Source organism: Rhinatrema bivittatum, chromosome 2 (genome assembly GCF_901001135.1).
Source record: "Rhinatrema bivittatum chromosome 2, aRhiBiv1.1, whole genome shotgun sequence".
NCBI lineage: Eukaryota > Metazoa > Chordata > Amphibia > Gymnophiona > Rhinatrematidae > Rhinatrema > Rhinatrema bivittatum.
The window spans coordinates 659,149,870-659,166,807 of NC_042616.1; the positions used below are offsets into that span (position 1 = coordinate 659,149,870).

The window sequence follows — 16,938 nt, forward strand, 5'->3', positions numbered from 1 at the left end:
TTACCGATCAGCTGGGGGAGGTAAGGGACACTCTCACTGCCCTGCCACCGCGTTTAACTGCTGCTGAGGACCGCATATCAGCCCTAGAAGATGCAGGCCACTGTGAGTGTAGACAAGATGGCGGAGCAAGCAACCGCGATCCAGGCACTGACTGTGAAGGTAGAAGATTAGAGAATAGGGCGCGCAGAGACAATCTTCGCTTCCTGGGGTTTCCAGAGAGTCTGGAGGACCAGTCCCTATGCAATTTATTGGAAGCATGGCTCCCAGAGGCACTGGCCTTGCCTCATCTCCAGGGGAAATTGGTGGTGGAGAGGGCTCACCGCCTGGGTATGAAAAGCAGAATGTACCCCAGTCGAGGTTGGTTATTGCAAAAATCCTAAGTCAGCGCATAAAATGGAGATATGGAGGGCATTGCGAAGGAAAACGGATATTAAGCTACCAATCCCACCCCATTCGCATTTTCAAGATTTCTCTGCCTCTGTCTCGGCGAGCAGACGGAGTTTTCACAGGTCTGCTCCACTTGCATAATAAGGGCCAAAAATTTGCTCTGATGTACCCAGCACGCCTGAGGATCTGGCATGCGTCGAGAGTGCATAACTTTGATTCGGCGGAGAAAAGCCAAGGATTTTGTGGATACCCTGGCTACCTGACGGAAGTCTGCATCTCAGCGGGGGTGACTGATGTGAAATGAGTCTGCATCTCAGCGGGGGTGATGTGAAATGAGTCTGTCCTTTGTTCAAGGCTCTGGCTGGAAAGTGTTTGCAGTTTTTTGAGGCTTGTTGCCATGTTCAGATGTTCTGTGTGTTTCTTCTCTGCAATATTCCTGGACTACGCCAGCATTGTCGATCCAGCCAGTTCTAATTCCATCCGTAAGAAGCTAACTGGTTCTGCTACGGACCACAAGAGGACTCTGGAACTTCCTGCGGTGGAGTCGCGCGGGGTGGACACTGGCCTTCGGATGAACTGGTGGAGCTGCTTGCTATAACTCTTGCAATGTGGACTATGGTGGTTTTGATGTTAGATTTTTTTCATTCCAGCGTTGTTACTCACCTTGTTTGGGGTTATGGTATTGGTTCAGTGGGTGGGGGAAATCCCATATTTGGTACATAGAGCGGTTTGGGGTCCTTACTTGCACCAGTGCCTCTGAAACCATGGAACGGAATTTCGGGTGCTATTGCACTTGGTGCCGAGATGGTGCCCGGGACACGTCTGTGTGTGATTCTCATCTCCTTTGGGGGAGGTGGGGAGGGAGTAGCTGACATGGAGTTGGGGGAAGGGGTTGGGAGGGACAGAGGGTTGACGGCTTCGGGGGATATGTGGCAGTGAGTATTTATTTATTTATTTATTTATTTTCTATATTGACCTTCATGGTCATAACCATATCAGATCGGTTTACATAGAACAAGGGGGTATAACTTTAATAAATCATTTAACAACAAGGAGCAAAAAAAAGTTACAATCAACAGGGTGGAATAACTTGGAGGCTAGAATAGCTGGAAAATAGGATTAGGGGGGCAGAGGTTAACAAAGAACAATTGAGAATTAGGAGATTAAACGTATTATATACTTATTAGTAGGTTCCTGGTTGCATGATTAGCGAGGTATGGCTAAAGGCCATTTGTATGTTTCTTAGGGTTACGGGAAGGCTTGACGGAATAGCCAAGTCTTGAGTTTTGTCCTGAATGTTAGATGCAGGGGTTCCAGTCTAAGGTCTGTGGGGATGTTATTCCAGATGGCCGGGCCTGCTGTCGAGAACGCCAGGTCTTTAGTCGTAGTATGACGTGTAGCTTTGGTTGGGGGGGTTTGCAGGGTTCCTTTGTATGTTTCTCTGATGGGTCTGGTAGAGTGTGGAGCCTTACTGGGATTTCGCGGTCAAGCTGTAGTTGTTTGTGGACAGTTTTGTGTATTGTGGTGAGGGATTTGTGTAGGATTCTGTAGTTTACTGGCAGTCAGTGTAGGTTCCGGAGGATTGGTGAGATGTGTTCTCCTCGGTTAGTGTTCGTCAAGATTCTAGCCGCGGCGTTCTGCAGCATCTGTAAAGGTTTGGTGGTAGAGGTGGGGAGTCCAAGGAGGAGAGCGTTACAATAGACTATTTTGGCAAAGAGCATGGTTTGTAGGACTGTCCTGAAGTCGTGGAAATAAAGGAGAGGTTTTTAGCCTTTTTAAAACTTGAAGTTTATAGAAACAATCTTTGGTCGTGTTATTGATAGCTTTCTTTAGGTTTAGGCGGTTGTCAAGGGTTACTCCGAGGTCCACTTACATGAGTGACCTGGGTGTTGGGGTGGGTCTGTGGGGGGAAGTTGTCGAGGTTGGAGGAGATGAGGAGGAGTTCGGTCTTGGCGGCATTAAGGACCAGGTTCAAACTGGTGAGAAGGTGGGTGATGGATTGGAGGCAGTTGTTCCAGATTGTGAGGGTTTTGAGAAGGATCAGTTATAGGAATCAGAATCTGCATGTCATCCGCATAGAGGTAGTGTATTAGGTTTAGATCTGTTAGCAGCTGGCAAAGGGGGAGGAGGGTAAATATTGAAAAGGGTGGGTGATAAGGACGATCCTTGAGGTACACCTAGTGAAGATTTTATGATGGGTGATTCTTTATTGTTAATTTTGACTTTGAAGCTTCTGTTGCTGAGGAAGGAGTTGAACCATCTGTGAACTGATCCTGAAAGGCCAATGTCTGAGAGGCGATTAAGAAGGATAGTGTGGTTGACAGTGTCAAACGCTGCCGAGATGTCTTGCAGGACTAGTAAGAATGAGTGACCTTTGTCTAGGCCCATGAGGATATGGTCTGTTAGTGATATGAGGAGGGTTTCCGTGTTGCGAGATTTGCGAAAGCTGTATTGAGAAGGGTATAGGATTTTATGTTCTTCCAGGTATTCTGAGAGCTGGGTATTGACCAGTTTCTCAGTGAATTTGGCCAAAAACGGGAGATTGGAGATAGGGCGGAAGTTGGATAGTTCTCTAGGATCTAAATTAGGTTTTCTTGAGGAGGGGTTGAGAGAAGCGGTTTTTATTTTAATCTGTCTGGGTAGATTCCTTGAGCTAGAGAGCAGTTTATGATGTTAGCCAACGGTCTGGAGATGGTCTGGGATAAGTAGCAGTAGTTTTTGTTGGAATATTGTCTGCCGGGTGGCTGGATGGTTTCTGTTTCTTGAGTAAGGACTCAATCTCACTGGCTGACGTTAGTTCGAAAGTGTCGAAATTGGCTCCAGAGTGGTTGGTGATATTGGCGATTGCGGATGGTGGAGGTTGTGTTGGAGGGAAGGAGAGCTAGGGTGTTCAATATCTTCTTCTGAAAGAATAGTGCAAGCTCGTAGCCTTGGTTTATGGCCTGTTCATCTGGGATAGTCGGGGGTGCTGTTTTTGTGATTTGGGAAACATAGGAGAATAGCGCCTTGGCATCAAATTGGAGATCGTGGATTCTATTGGCATAGAAATATCTTTTTGTCCGTAGAATGGAAGTCCTGTATAGGTGGAGGGTTCCTTTGTACGCTGATAATGTTGACGTGTTGGGGGCTTTGCGCCATTTGTTTTCTTTGTGTCTGAGGTCTTGCTTCATCAGTTTAAGTTCAGGGGAGAACCAGGGTTGTTTTCCTTTTTGCGCTGGGTTAATTATTTTGACAACTGAGGGGCATTTTATTTGCTGCTGCTTCTGTGATATTGGCCAGGATAGCAGGCCTGAGTTGGGGTTGGATACATCCAGGTTTGTAAGTTCCTTGGAAAGATGATCACTGAGCAAATTGGAAGCGCATGGTTTCCTAAAGTGTATGGTAGAATGGTGCTGTGGGGTGTTTGGGCGTTCTTTGGTGGTGAGGATAGTGGATATCAGTGAGTGGTCAGACCAGTGGACTGGTATGAAGTCCGGTGCAGTAGAGAGAGATAGGTTGGAGTTAATCAAAATAAGGTCTAGAGTTTGTCCTGCTTTGTGGGTGGGTTTGTCGATGATTTGGTTAAGTCCCATGGCCCTGAGAGAGGTGAGGAGGGTTTCACAGTTGGAGGAGCAAGGGAGTGGCATCGATGTTGAAGGTTGAAGTCCCCCAGGATCACGGCTGGAAGATCCATGTTGATGTGTTTCGCTATAGCTTCTATGAGGGGGGAGGCGTCTGCTTTTAGTGCTCCTGGTGGAGGATATACTAGCAGTATTTGAAGCTGTTTTGATTTAAATAGACCCAATTCAATTTTGGAGGCGGACTTGATTGAGTGTGAGGTGAGTCTGAGCTCTTCTTGGAGGCTAACAGAAGGCCGCCTCCTCGTTTTTTTGTGTCTGGGGATTGAAAGAAGTCATACAGGTGTGTGGGGTAATTGATTGATTAGAGCTATGTCTGAGTTTTTAGCCAGGTTTCTGTGATGGCACAGATGTCTGGCTTAGAGTCCAGGAGATAGTCGTTAAGGATATGTGTTTTCTTTGTCAATCTGTGCATTAAAGGGGGTTAAAGAGAATAAGGTGAGACCCAGGAGCTGGGTCAGGGGGGGAGGTCATGATGGGAATGAGAGATCTGGATGTCTGTGTTGGGAATTCTTGAGAAGAATTTATGCAAGAAAGGTGGCGATGATATATGACGGGATCGATGAGTTAGCATCTTACTACTCGAAGTGCGCAATTGCAGAGGTTGAATGTGGAAGCATGATTCGAAAACCTTCCAAACTCGCACATACGCCAAGGAAGTCGACCTCTTACGCAACCTCAGGAGGGTGGACACCACCGCATCCAAATAGCCTTTGCCTCTTAGCCTTTGCCCCTCAAACGCCATGCCACTAGACAAAAGCGATCTACCTGATTGAAACACACGGGTCCCTGATGAAGAAGATTTGGCAGACAAGGGAGATGCAGCGGGTCCTCCACCACGAGATTGACGAGATCCACAAACCACGGCCACCGAGGCCACTCGGGAGCCACCAGAATTACCTCCGAGGGATGGCCCTCTATTCGACGAAGAACCTTGCCGATCAGTGGCCAGGGCGGAAAGACATACAGAAGAATAGTGTTAGCCAGGGGTAACGCCAAGGCGTCCACGCCCTTGGCCCCCGTGTCCCTTTGGCGGGCAAAGAAGCGCGGGGCCTTGGCATTCTTGAAGGTTGCCATCAGATCGATGGCCGGCGCGCCCCATCTGTCACAGATGAATTGAAAAGCCCTGTCCGCTAGCTCCCATTCTCTGGGATTGAGCTGATGCCGACTCAAGAAGTCTGCATGAATGTTGTCGACCCCTGCGATGTGGGGCGCAGCTATGCTGATAAGGTGACGTTCCACTCACTGTATCAGAAGACGAGCTTCTAATGCCACCGGCTGACTCCTGGTCCCCCCCTGACGATTGATGTAGGCCACTGTGGTCGCATTGTTGGACAGAACCCTGACCGACTTTCCCTGGATCAGGGGAAGAAAGGCCTGCAAGGCCAGGCGCACCGTCCTGGTCTCCAGCCGATTGATCAACCAGCGAGACTCGGTCGGGGACCAGCGTCCCTGGACGGACTTCCGTAGACAAACCACTCCCCAACCGAAGAGGCTCGTATCCGTGGTGATCACCGTCCACTCCAGTGTCACGAGCGGAACTCCCCAAAGGAGGTTGTCCGAACACAGCCACCACCCTAGACTGACGTGGGCTGGATTTGTCAACGGCAACTGGAGGTAGAATTGATCGGACACTGGACTCCAGCGGGAAAGCAATGATGATTGTAAGGGCCGCATGTGTGTGAATGACCAAGGGACCAATTCCAGCGTCTAAGCCATGGAGCCTAGCTGCAGATAATCCCAAACTATCAGCAGTTGTTTCAGCAGTAAGGACCTGACCTGTCCCTGCAATTTGCGACTGCGCCCAGAGGAGAGAAAGACCATGCCCTGACGCGTGTCGAATAAAGCTCCCAAAAACTCCAGAGACTGTGAGGGGGTGAGCTAACTCTTGGAGGTGTTGTAGACCCAACCGAGAGACCTCAACCGTTGAAGCACTCTGCTGATCGCCGAACGACATATGGACTTGGATTTCGCTCGAATCAACCAATCGTCCAGATACGGGTACACCAACAATCCCTCCCTTCGTAGCCGTGCCGTCACGACCACCATGATCTTGGTGAAGGTTCAGGGAGCTGTCGCCAGTCCGAACGGCAACGCCTGAAATTGGTAGTGTTTCCCCAACACATAAAACCTGAGATGCTTCTGATGATCCTCCCTGATCCCGATGTGCAAGTATGCCTCCGTGAGATTCAGCGAAGCCATGAATTCTCCCGGACGAACGGAAGCAATGACGGAACGCAACGTTTCCATGCGAAAAAGAGGAATCCGGAGACATCTGTTGACGCACTTTAGGCCTAGGATGGGACAGAAGGACCCTTCCTTCTTTGGAACGATGAAGTATATGGAATAATGTCCTTTTCGTTGCTCCAGGGGTGGTACTGGAACGATTGCTCCCAAGTCCAGCAGACGAACCAAGGTCTGCTGGATTGGTCGACGCTTGTTGGCGTACCCGAATGGGGATGGGAAAAACCGAGGGCTGGGTCGGCATGCAAAATCTAAAGCGTAGCCGTGTCTTATCACCGAGAGCACCCATTGGTCCGTCGTGATTGTGGTCCATTCCTCGTAAAAGAGAGACAATCTGCCCCCTACCCTGGGTACGGAGGAATGGACCGGCCAGACATCATTGTGCGGTCCACAAGCCCTGACTAACTATACAAACCCCTTCTCTCTCTTATTATTATTATTATTATTTTTTTTTTAAATCAGTGAAGACTGTGGGCCAAGAACCCGGGCCATCTGCTGGAGATAGAGTAATACTGACAGGCTGTGGGTGGCTCCCTGGTATTTATGGCAGAGCCTGTCAAATCTTGCTCTGTCTCCATCTGCTGGTGCGGAGGCAAAACCCAGGAGTCTGGACTGATCCGGTACGTACAGGGAACAAGTTGTTTGCTTCACCAGCAGAGGCCCCCGATTTCCTGAAGCAACGTAATACTGTGCCCGAATGAGCCATGAAACAATAGGACTTATACTCTTGATTGGCATCCATCAAGTGACAAGGCCATCTGCTAGTGGAAACTAGCATTTCAGTGATGTGTTGATTGTTTCTAAAAAGGTCAAGAAGCACATCAGGTTCACTGCTATTTTTGGTGTGCATGTAGCCTTCTGTTCTTGTTTTTGATTTTGTGACCTGTCAGATTCCAATGAGTTATAATATGAAGCTGACCAATTCTGCAGATAGGTGAGTGCAGCCAAGGATAATCTGTTAGACTTTATTTTCCCGTGTTTTGGACTTGGTCTGAACTGTTTTGGCCTTTTTTTTTTTTTGCACTCATTGCTTGTGACTCTTGTTGAGGTTATTTTCTATTGTAATGGAAGGTAGTCTGTTTTCTCAGACTAAAGGGGAGTAAAGGAAAAGAGGAAACCAGTGTAGGCAAAGCTAGGGGTGGGGGAGGGGACAAATACAGCTCCCAGAGAGCCACGGGGCTGAGGGAAAGGGATGTTGCGCAAGCTCAGGAACCAATTAAGGAGGAGGTGGTACAGGATACTTTCAGCAGGCCGATGCAATATTAACATGCGTTAAACGGGCACTCATGATTGAGCCTTATCAGAACTATTCCAGCCTCAGATGTAGATTTAAACCCTGCTGCAGCCCATTATCCTTAGGATCCTGCAGAAGGAATTGGCCTGGGGAAGTTCAAGTTGTGGAACTCTGCCAGGTACATCCTTGTACTATCCATGTTCAGATATCTGGACTAGCCTGACTTCTATGTTTGTATGAACAGTTTTACTTCAGACTGATATTCTATTAAGCTCTGAGTTTCAACTGTTTGTTGGCAAATACCTTTTTCTCTTCTTTTTGTAAACTTCTTTTTGACCCTTATTTGCGTTCAGCAAATAAGGGTCTCCTAACTTTACCAACTGTCCAGTTGGCTCATCTCAACCAGGTGAGGGATAGAGCGTTGTCTTTAGCTGGCTCGGGAATTTGGAACGCAGTTCCAGCAGCCCTGAGGTTGGAGCCAAATCTCAAAAAGTTTAAACGGGAGCTTAAGACATGGCTTTTTAGTAAAGCTTATTCGAGTCAGCCTTAAAGACATTTTAGGCTGCTTGTAATTAACTTAAATATATAGGGGTAGATTTTAAGAAAGTGCGCCTTTGCGTACTTTTGTTGGCGCACCAGGCGCAAACAAAAGTACGCTTGATTTTAGTAGATACGCGCATAGCCGCGCATATCAGCTAAAATCCAGGATCCGCGCGCGCAAGGCTGCCGATGTCGTGTAGCCGGCGTGCGCCGAGCCGCGCAGCCTGCTGCCGTTCCCTCCGAAGCCGCTCCGAAATCGGAGCGGCCTCGGAGGGAACGGAGAGACGCGACCTGGGGGCGGTTCCGGAGGGCGCGGCCATGCCCCCGGACCGCCCCGGGCTGAAACCACGCCCCCAGGCCCGCCCCCGAAACGGCGCGTCCCGCCCCCAAAACACCGCGCCGATCCGACACGCCCCCCGACATGCCCCCGACACGCCCCCCTCGAAAAACCCCGGGACTTACGCGAGTCCCGGGGCTCTGCGCGCGCCGGTAGGCCTATGGAACATAGGCGCACCGGCGCGCAAGGCCCTGCTCGCGCAAATCCGGGCGGATTTACGCGAGCAGGGCTTTTAAAATCCGCCCCATAGTCTTATATAGAAAGCTCATTATGTTATTAGATCTGTAGTCACTTTTTTTGTTTAGAATATTATTTGAAAGGCCATTTTAGATTGTAATAACAAGTGTTTTAACCGATTTTAATTATGATTAAGACATTGATGTACAAATTGAAGTTTTTTTAGGATATGAGTTGAGGTTTACCTGTTGCTTGATATTAGGAATGTCTATCTTCAGTCAGGAAATATTTTTACTTTGTTAATATGCATATTTTAGGATTTTATATTGTATATTAGATTTTACGAAAACTGTATTTTTAACCTGTTGTGAACCGTTTCGATGGACCCTGAGCGACGGTATACAAAAAATGTTAAATAAAATAAATAAATAATCTGGGGGGGGGGTGAGACCTCCATGTGTTTTGGAAAGGCCTTCTATGGAGGGGATGTTTAGGGAAAGATAAGTAAGGGTGGGGTAAGGACAGGGGTGACACTCTGCATATAGGCAATGGTGGAGATTAGGGTATAGGAATTCTCAGTGGATGGGGTGGGGGACCTTAGGTTGGGGAGTCCCTTTGGCACTTATAGTTTGAACTTTGCCGTTATTATGTAATACACCATAAACGTGATCCCCATTAATTTATGCTGTATATCCTGGAATGTCGCAGGCCTTAACTCCCTAATCAAAAGACAAAATATTGCATACATTACATTGTCAAGGGACAGGAATAGATTTACTACAAGAAACTCACCTCAACAATTTAGAACACAGCAAGCATAAAAATGGTGGGTAAGGAATGCTTTTGGGGCTTCTGCAGAGGCTAAAAGAACAGGGGTAGCAATCCTATTTAATAAACTTGTTGACTTTGTATTGAATGCTGAAATTAAAGATTTTAAAGAGCAATATCTCATCTTACAAGGATGGTTATTTGGGGAATCGGCAGGGTTTAATTTGTGAGGGAACAGCCTGGAACTCAGTTCCACCACTTCTTTTCAGGCTTAAGATGTACAGCAGTAGAGTATTCTCTGCTCCAGGCTCAACCCTCCCCTCTTCTTCTCTGTAGGCTCTCTGGGGAGGGGGCAGGAGCAGAATAGTCACTCTCCTACATAATCCAGCCCTTCCATTCCTATTCTGCATGGAAGAGGAGAGGAAAGGGTGTGATCTTGAAACAGACAGAGCAAAGAATAGCTACTCTGCTCCCAAATCCAGCCCTGTCCTCCTATTCTGCAGGAAAGGGGGAATTAATCCTGAAGTAGACACTGCAGAGCAAAGAACAGACATACAAAAAGAGCTGAATTAGCGCAAATCTGAAACTTGTGAGCAGCAGTGCCAATAATTAGGGCTTCAGCCCTGGCCTTGATGATTGGAACTACTGCTCCCCAGTTTTGAATTTGTGTTAATTCAACACTTACCTGAGTATGTTACTTGGGGATGAATTTCTGGCTGAATGACTGAGAACTGGTGTTCTGCTAACGTTTTTCCTGGACCCGATGGAGTGGAGCACAGCTGGTGGTATAAAGCAATTTTGGCTCCCCCATAGAAAGGGAGTATACCAAGTATGTTCACATATGGTGCAAGAGAGAGACTGTGTGGGTTTGGGAGAAAGAGCTCACACCCAGCTCTGGCCCCACCTCATCACACTGTTCACACCTATACCTGGCCTCGCTCCCTCCATCCCTTCCTAATCCACCCCCACTCCAGAGTTTCACTTCTTTTTTGTCTACAAATTAAGCCCTGGGAATTGGTTATCCTGTGTAATGGATACGTTCCCAACAGTCACGACATGAGCTTTTTTTCTACAGTAATACACCAGTTAGAATCTCAATATTCTCATTCCCTTATTCTGTGGGGAGATGTGAACTGTGTTCATGATCCATCTCTAGACAAGTCGCAAGGCAAATTGGGGGGGAAGATAGATAAAGGCAAAGGCATGTCATTAATGTGTGAGCATCTAAATTTGTTGGATACATCGAGAATCTTGCACCCCCTTGGAAAGGGATTACACTCATGTGTCTACAGTACATGCAACACAATCAAGAAATATACATAACAACATTGTAATGAGAGCAGAAAAAGACCAAATGGTCCATCCAGTCTGCCCAGTAAGTTTCTTATGGTAGTAACTGCAGCTCCTTACAGGCTACCACCATGTCTCCGCTGAGGGCAGCAACTGCTGCTCTGTGCAGGTTACCCCTAAGCCTTATGTTAAGGGTAGCAATATTTACAATTCAAACCAAGCAATTGTCAAACCATTACAAAATTATAGACATTAATGCTTTTACAGACAATGCTACTTGAATGTGCTTTGCATTTGGACTTGGCCGTAGAAGCAGTCCTCTGCTTTGTCCCTAATGTCTGCATATCAGTACCCCAGACTGTAAAAGTTGTGGCCCAACGTTGGCTATTGTCTGAATCCAGTTCCCCCTTTTCCCCCTGCTGTCAAAGCAGACAGCGATGTAGCAGTTGCATCATAAACAGCAAGTCTAACTGGTTAAGGGTAGTAATCCCTGTACCTTCTGTTAAGGAGTTAATAAATGTGGATAAAGGTGAACCGGTAGATGTAGTGTATTTGTATTTTCAGAAGGTGTTTGACAAAGTCCCTCATGAGAGGCTTCTAAGAAAAATAAAAAGTCATGGGATAAGACGTGATGTCCTTTCGTGGATTACAAACTGGTTAAAAGACAGGAAATAGAGAGGATTAAATGGACAATTTTCTCAGTGGAAAAGGGTAAACAGTGGAGTGCCTCAGGGATCTGTACTTGGACCAGTGCTTTTCAATATATTTATAAATGATCTGGAAAGGAATACGACGAGCGAGGTTATCAAATTTGCAGATGATACGAAATTATTTGGAGTAGTTAAATCACAAGCGGATTGTGATACATTGCAGGAGGACCTTGCGAGACTGGAAGATTGGGAATCCAAATGGCAGATGAAATTTAATGTGGACAAGTGCAAGGGGTTGCATATAGGGAAAAATAACCCTTGCTGTAGTTTCACGATATTAGGTTCCATATTAGGAGCTACCACCCAGGAAAAAGATCTAGACATTATAGTGGATAATACTTTGAAATCATCAGCTCAGTGTGCTGCGGCAGGCAAAAAGGCAAACAGAATGTTAGGAATTATTAAGAAGGGATTGGTTAACAAAACAGAAAATGTCATAATGCCTCTGTATCGCTCCATGGTGAGACCGCACCTTGAATACTGTGTACAGTTCTGGTCACTGCATCTCAAAAAAGATATAGTTGCAATGGAGAAGGTACACAGAAGGGCAACGAAAATGATAAAGGGGATGGAACAGCTCCCCTATGAGGAAAGGCTGAAGAGGTTAGGGCTGTTCATCTTGGAGAAGAGACGGCTGAGGGGGGATATGATAAAGGTCTTTAAAATAATGAGAGGTCTTGAACGAGTAGATGTGAATCAGTTATTTACACTTTCGGATAATAGAAGGACTAGGGGCACTCCATGAAGTCAGCAAGTAGCACATTTAAGCCTAATCGGAGAAAATTCTTTTTCACTCAATGCACAATTAAGCTCTCGAATTTGTTGCCAGAAGATGTATTTAGTGCAGTTAATGTAGCTGGGTTTAAAAAAGGTTTGCATAAGTTCTTGGAGAAGAAGTCCATTAACTGCTATTAATCAAGTTGACTTAGGGAATGGCCTCTGCTATTACTGGCATCAGTAGCATGGGATCTTCTTAGTGTTTGTGTACTTGCCAAGTTCTTGTGGCCTGGTTTGGCTTCTGTTGGAAACAGGATGCTAGGCTTGATGGACCCTTGGTCTGACCCAGCATAGAAATTTCTTATGTTCTTAAGTGCCACTCCATTCAGGTTACCTCATGCACCCTTTTCTTCATTTTTTACCTCTAGTCTTTAGGGATTCACAGTGTTTATCCCATGCCCTTTTGAATTTGTTTACTGTTTTCATCCTCACCACCTCTTCTGAAAGGGCATTCCAAGCATCAACACCCTCTCTATGAAGAAGTATTTCCTGATGTTGGCTCTGAGTCATCCCCCTGGAGTTTCATTTTATGACACCTAGTTCTTCAGTTTCCTGTCCAATGGAAAAGGTTTGAAGATATTGCATCATTAAAACCTTTCAGGTATCTGAAGGTCTGTATCATATCTCCCCTGCACCTTTTCTCTTCTAGGATATTCATATTCAGATCCTTCATCCTCTCCTCATAAGTCTTCCAATACCAACCGCACATTATATTGGTCGCCCTTTTCTACACTGCTCCATCTTGACCTTATTTTTTTTGAGATATAGGCTCCAGAACTGAACAAAGTACTCCAGGTGAAGCCACACCAAGCAACCTGTACAAGGGCATTATTACCTCCTTTTTCCCGCTAGTTATTCCTCTCTCTATGCAGCTCAGTATTCTTCTGGGTTTTAGCTATCGCCTTGTTGTATTGCTTCGCCAGCTTCAGATCACCAGAAACTTATTATCCCAAGGTCTCTCTCCCAGTCTGTGCACATTAACCGTTCACCTCCCATCACATACAGCTCTTTTAGATTACACACCTCAGATGCATGACACTGCACTCCTTTACATTGAATCCCAGCTGCCACTCTTCAAGCTTTCTTAAATCACTCTCAACTCCTTCAGGCGTATCCACTCTGTTGCAGATCTTAGTATGAATCTGCAAATAGACAAACTTTACCTTCTATTTTATTTATTTATTTTACAAAAATGTATAGCCCGCCCTCTTACGAATTTCTATATCCTGGGAAGCTTCCTCACTATCTAGAGGATTCTGAGGGAGCTCAAAGATGTGCTTGGCAGGTCCGTTGAAAGACCTGTTCCCTGGAAACAGGAGTGATTTTACTGGTTTGTAACAATGTTTTTGCTAGAATTCTCTCGGTACAAATTGGGCCACTTGAAATTTCAGATGATGCCCTAATTTGGTTTGATCTTAATTTCTAAATAGAAGCAATACAGCTCTCATAATATAGAATATACATCTAACCCTATGTTGTTTTGGGAAAGTGCTAAAGTAGTGCTTGGGGCATATTATTTCTTATGTTGCATATAGAAAGAAGGAATTAGATAAACACATTTTTAAATTTGGAGAGACAGGTACATAAACCTAGATCCCAATTAATTAGACATCCAACTAAGAGAGCTAGAGCAGATTACTTAGCCTCACAAACCACATTGAACTCTCTATTGCACTAACAAGAAGTGATGTCTGTTATTTTATAAACACCATCTTTTTAATAATGAGAATCATCCAGGGAAGATGTTTGCCAATCTAGTTAAGAATTGGTCAGGGCAACAAAACATAGCAGTGGTTGGTGATGCTGAGGGCAATTTAATGAACAGATGTCAGCAAATTAATAGAGAATTATATGAGTTTTGCCAAAAGCTTTACTCTGCAGAGGCGACTGATGTACAGTTAGGGAAAAATGTCTTGCTGGAATGCAACCTGCCTAAAATTACAGAGGATAAACATACATGTGACACTTAGTGCAAAACACTGAGTAGCTCCCATCCTGCTGCTGAACTGTTGTCTGCATCCATTAAAAAAAAAACCTTATGTATTAAAAATGAATAAAGAATTATAAAAAAATAAAAAACCTATTTACTTCATAAACAGACAGACAAGTTCAATAAACAAAAAAAAAAATTAATGGTGTTCAAGAATCCCACCTAACACGTAACCAGTACACTTATTATAAATCCTTATTGTAATGAGCTGAGTAATAGGACCAGAACCTATCCCATACCAAAACCCTGCTTTTCCTCTTGAGAGTATGCCAGCTCTCAGTGCGAGCTATCTCAAAGAATTGTTTCCTCCAATTCTCCAAAGAAGGAATCCCCTTCTATAAAGAAGCAAAGGTGAACCATCACTGTCAGCATCTTAACTTTTTGCTGTTATTTACAGGACTGAGGATGCTTTCCAATTTCAAGTCCCTTAAGTATTAGGTGTACTTTATGTTAATCTGTTTGCCAAAAGATTGCCTATTTGCCTGCAATAGGACTATAATTAATCAATTCTTACATTCGGGTAAATTATTCACCTGTTGATGTAAATAACTACTTGACTCTTATTATACAATATGTCCCTCCTAACCTCCTAATTGTGGTAACAGTCTATATATACATTCAGAAGTGTCATAATCTTTAAGTAAAAAGAATAATAATTTTCACTTACAGTTTTTGAAGTTTTTTCAGATTTGTGAGATTCTCTATACAGGAAATGCAGTTGTTCTGTAGATACAGATGTGTTAGGTTGGAAGCAAACCCCAGATTGCGAATTTGAGAGCATACAGTTATCATACAAATATAAGACACTCAGATTTTTGCACAAGGAGAGGTCATCCGACAGGAAAAGAAAAGGCACAACATATAGTTTCTGTAATTCAGATGCAGCAACAGCAGTCAAACAGATCAGCAGAAGTGAAACAGTAATACAAAAGAAAAGTTTGGCTGTTACTGCATGAACTAGTCCCCTAATCTGTGAATTTATCTATCATTTTTTATCTATAATCCCCCTTTCTGTTAGATGCTCAAGGCCTTTGGAATATTCAAATATAAATACAAATAGCAAATAAAGTACAATAACTGTTCCCTATTAATTCTTCCACACCACTCAAGTACATGTATTCATTAACAGTCTGCAACATAATTCTCAACTTAGCTGAACACTGATATTAGAAAAAGCCACACACCCTTTGCTTGTAGAATTCACTGCTGAGTAAACAAGCCAATTTGCTTATCATAAAGGTTTTCAGTATCTAGCAGGATGAATTAGCTAAGCTGTCTGGGAAGGCCCTTGGTGGCTCGAGGCAGAAGAAACGTATCTCAAGATATATAGAGCTTTACTCTGTGCACCACTCTGTGCACTGCGCAGTGTTGGTTCCCGTGTGATTACCTGACTGCCTCAGTTGATAAGAAAGTATGGACGAGCAGGGAATAATCCTATGTATTTATACGTTTTTTACATGTGTGTTTGTCCCTTTGAATGTATTTAAGTGTTGTGACTTATGATTTATGAGTAATTATTGTTTTAAACTATCTTTTACAATGTGATAATTTTATTGTTTATATACAGCCCCTGAAGCAGCCCATGTTGATGGGCGAAACTCGGCCCGAGTCGGGCACCATCTGATATTTCCAATAAATATTTGTTTATCCCGACACCAATTCAACTCTCTTTGTTCGCACTCGAGAAGGGAACAGAACAAACAGGCAAAGATAGAACGAATGAGAAGCTGTCCATGGAGAAGGGTGGGATTGTATAGCTAATTCATCCTGCTATCTACGGAAAACACCATTTACAATAAGCAAACTTGCTCCCCCCCCCCCTCCCCCCCCAGATAAGCAGACTGAATTAGCCATGCTGGCTGAGAGTCCCCAGCTGAGGGTAGATTGGCCACACTGTGAATACGCATGCATAAAAGTGCTATTCTTCCTTCTTGTCATACTCTAGGAGGTCCAGTGTGCGAAATCTGTCCTGTTGGTGGACAGCTCTATGTGCCAGTGGCGTGGTGCAGTGTTGCCGCACCCGTTGCTGCATCTGATTCGTTTGTTGTGGAGGCAGTAATGGGATGTGAAGGTATGAAGAGAGGACCAAGTAGCCACTCTACAAATGTCTACAACTGGTGCTTTGCGAAGGTGAGCTACTGAAGCTGCTGTGGCTCTGAGTTGATGTGCCTTAACTTGCACTACAAGGCGCGATGGTTAGATTGAGTAGCAGAAACGAATGCATTGGAAAAACCAGATAGCTAATAGTTTTTTTGGTGACCGTCAATCTTGGTGCGTTTGGACTGAAGGAGACAAAGAGTTGGGATTGTCACTTAGGAGATTGTTATGCTTGGTCGCAGACGGCTGCAGCCGCGTGTACTTTTTTTCCTGCACTACTCTCTGACCTCCCCGGGGCTGCTCACGGCTCAGGCCAGCTTTCACCGCCGCGTTCCCCGAGACTCCTCATGGCAGTTTGGACACCGCCACCATCCTCCTTGACTTTGGGCCTCCTAGGTACGCGCACGCCATCAGGCCCTCCTTTGAAGCCTCATCGGCGGGAACCTTGGGGGTGTCTCCGGTTGATGACATCATCAGACCGGTGTATTTAAACTCCACCTTTGCCCTCAGCTAGCTGACTTGACAACAAGTTCCGTACATCTTCGACTAAGGCTACTCCTGGGGGAATTCTGTGCAAAAAAATTTAAAATTCTGCGCACAAAAACTGAAAATTCTGCAAACTTTATATTGGTCAAAATAACACAATTTACATGACAATCTTTAAGTAATTACATTTTAAATTATTACAGAAAAAAAGTTGCAGAATTTTAAATATTTTGAGCAGAATTTCCCTAGAAATTCACTGTAAGAGTGCCCTTTCCACATACACA

At 45.0% G+C, this 16,938-nt stretch overlaps 1 protein-coding gene across 1 annotated transcript in view; it reads right to left on the bottom strand.

The window, feature by feature from the left end:
* Nucleotides 1–16,938, bottom strand: part of PPP1R42 (protein phosphatase 1 regulatory subunit 42) — a 231,902-nt gene that overhangs the window by 187,054 nt on the left and 27,910 nt on the right. The window contains 2 exon segments of the mRNA XM_029591417.1: nucleotides 14,739–14,848; nucleotides 14,850–14,906. Of these exon segments, the coding sequence (XP_029447277.1) occupies nucleotides 14,739–14,848; nucleotides 14,850–14,906 (167 nt within the window).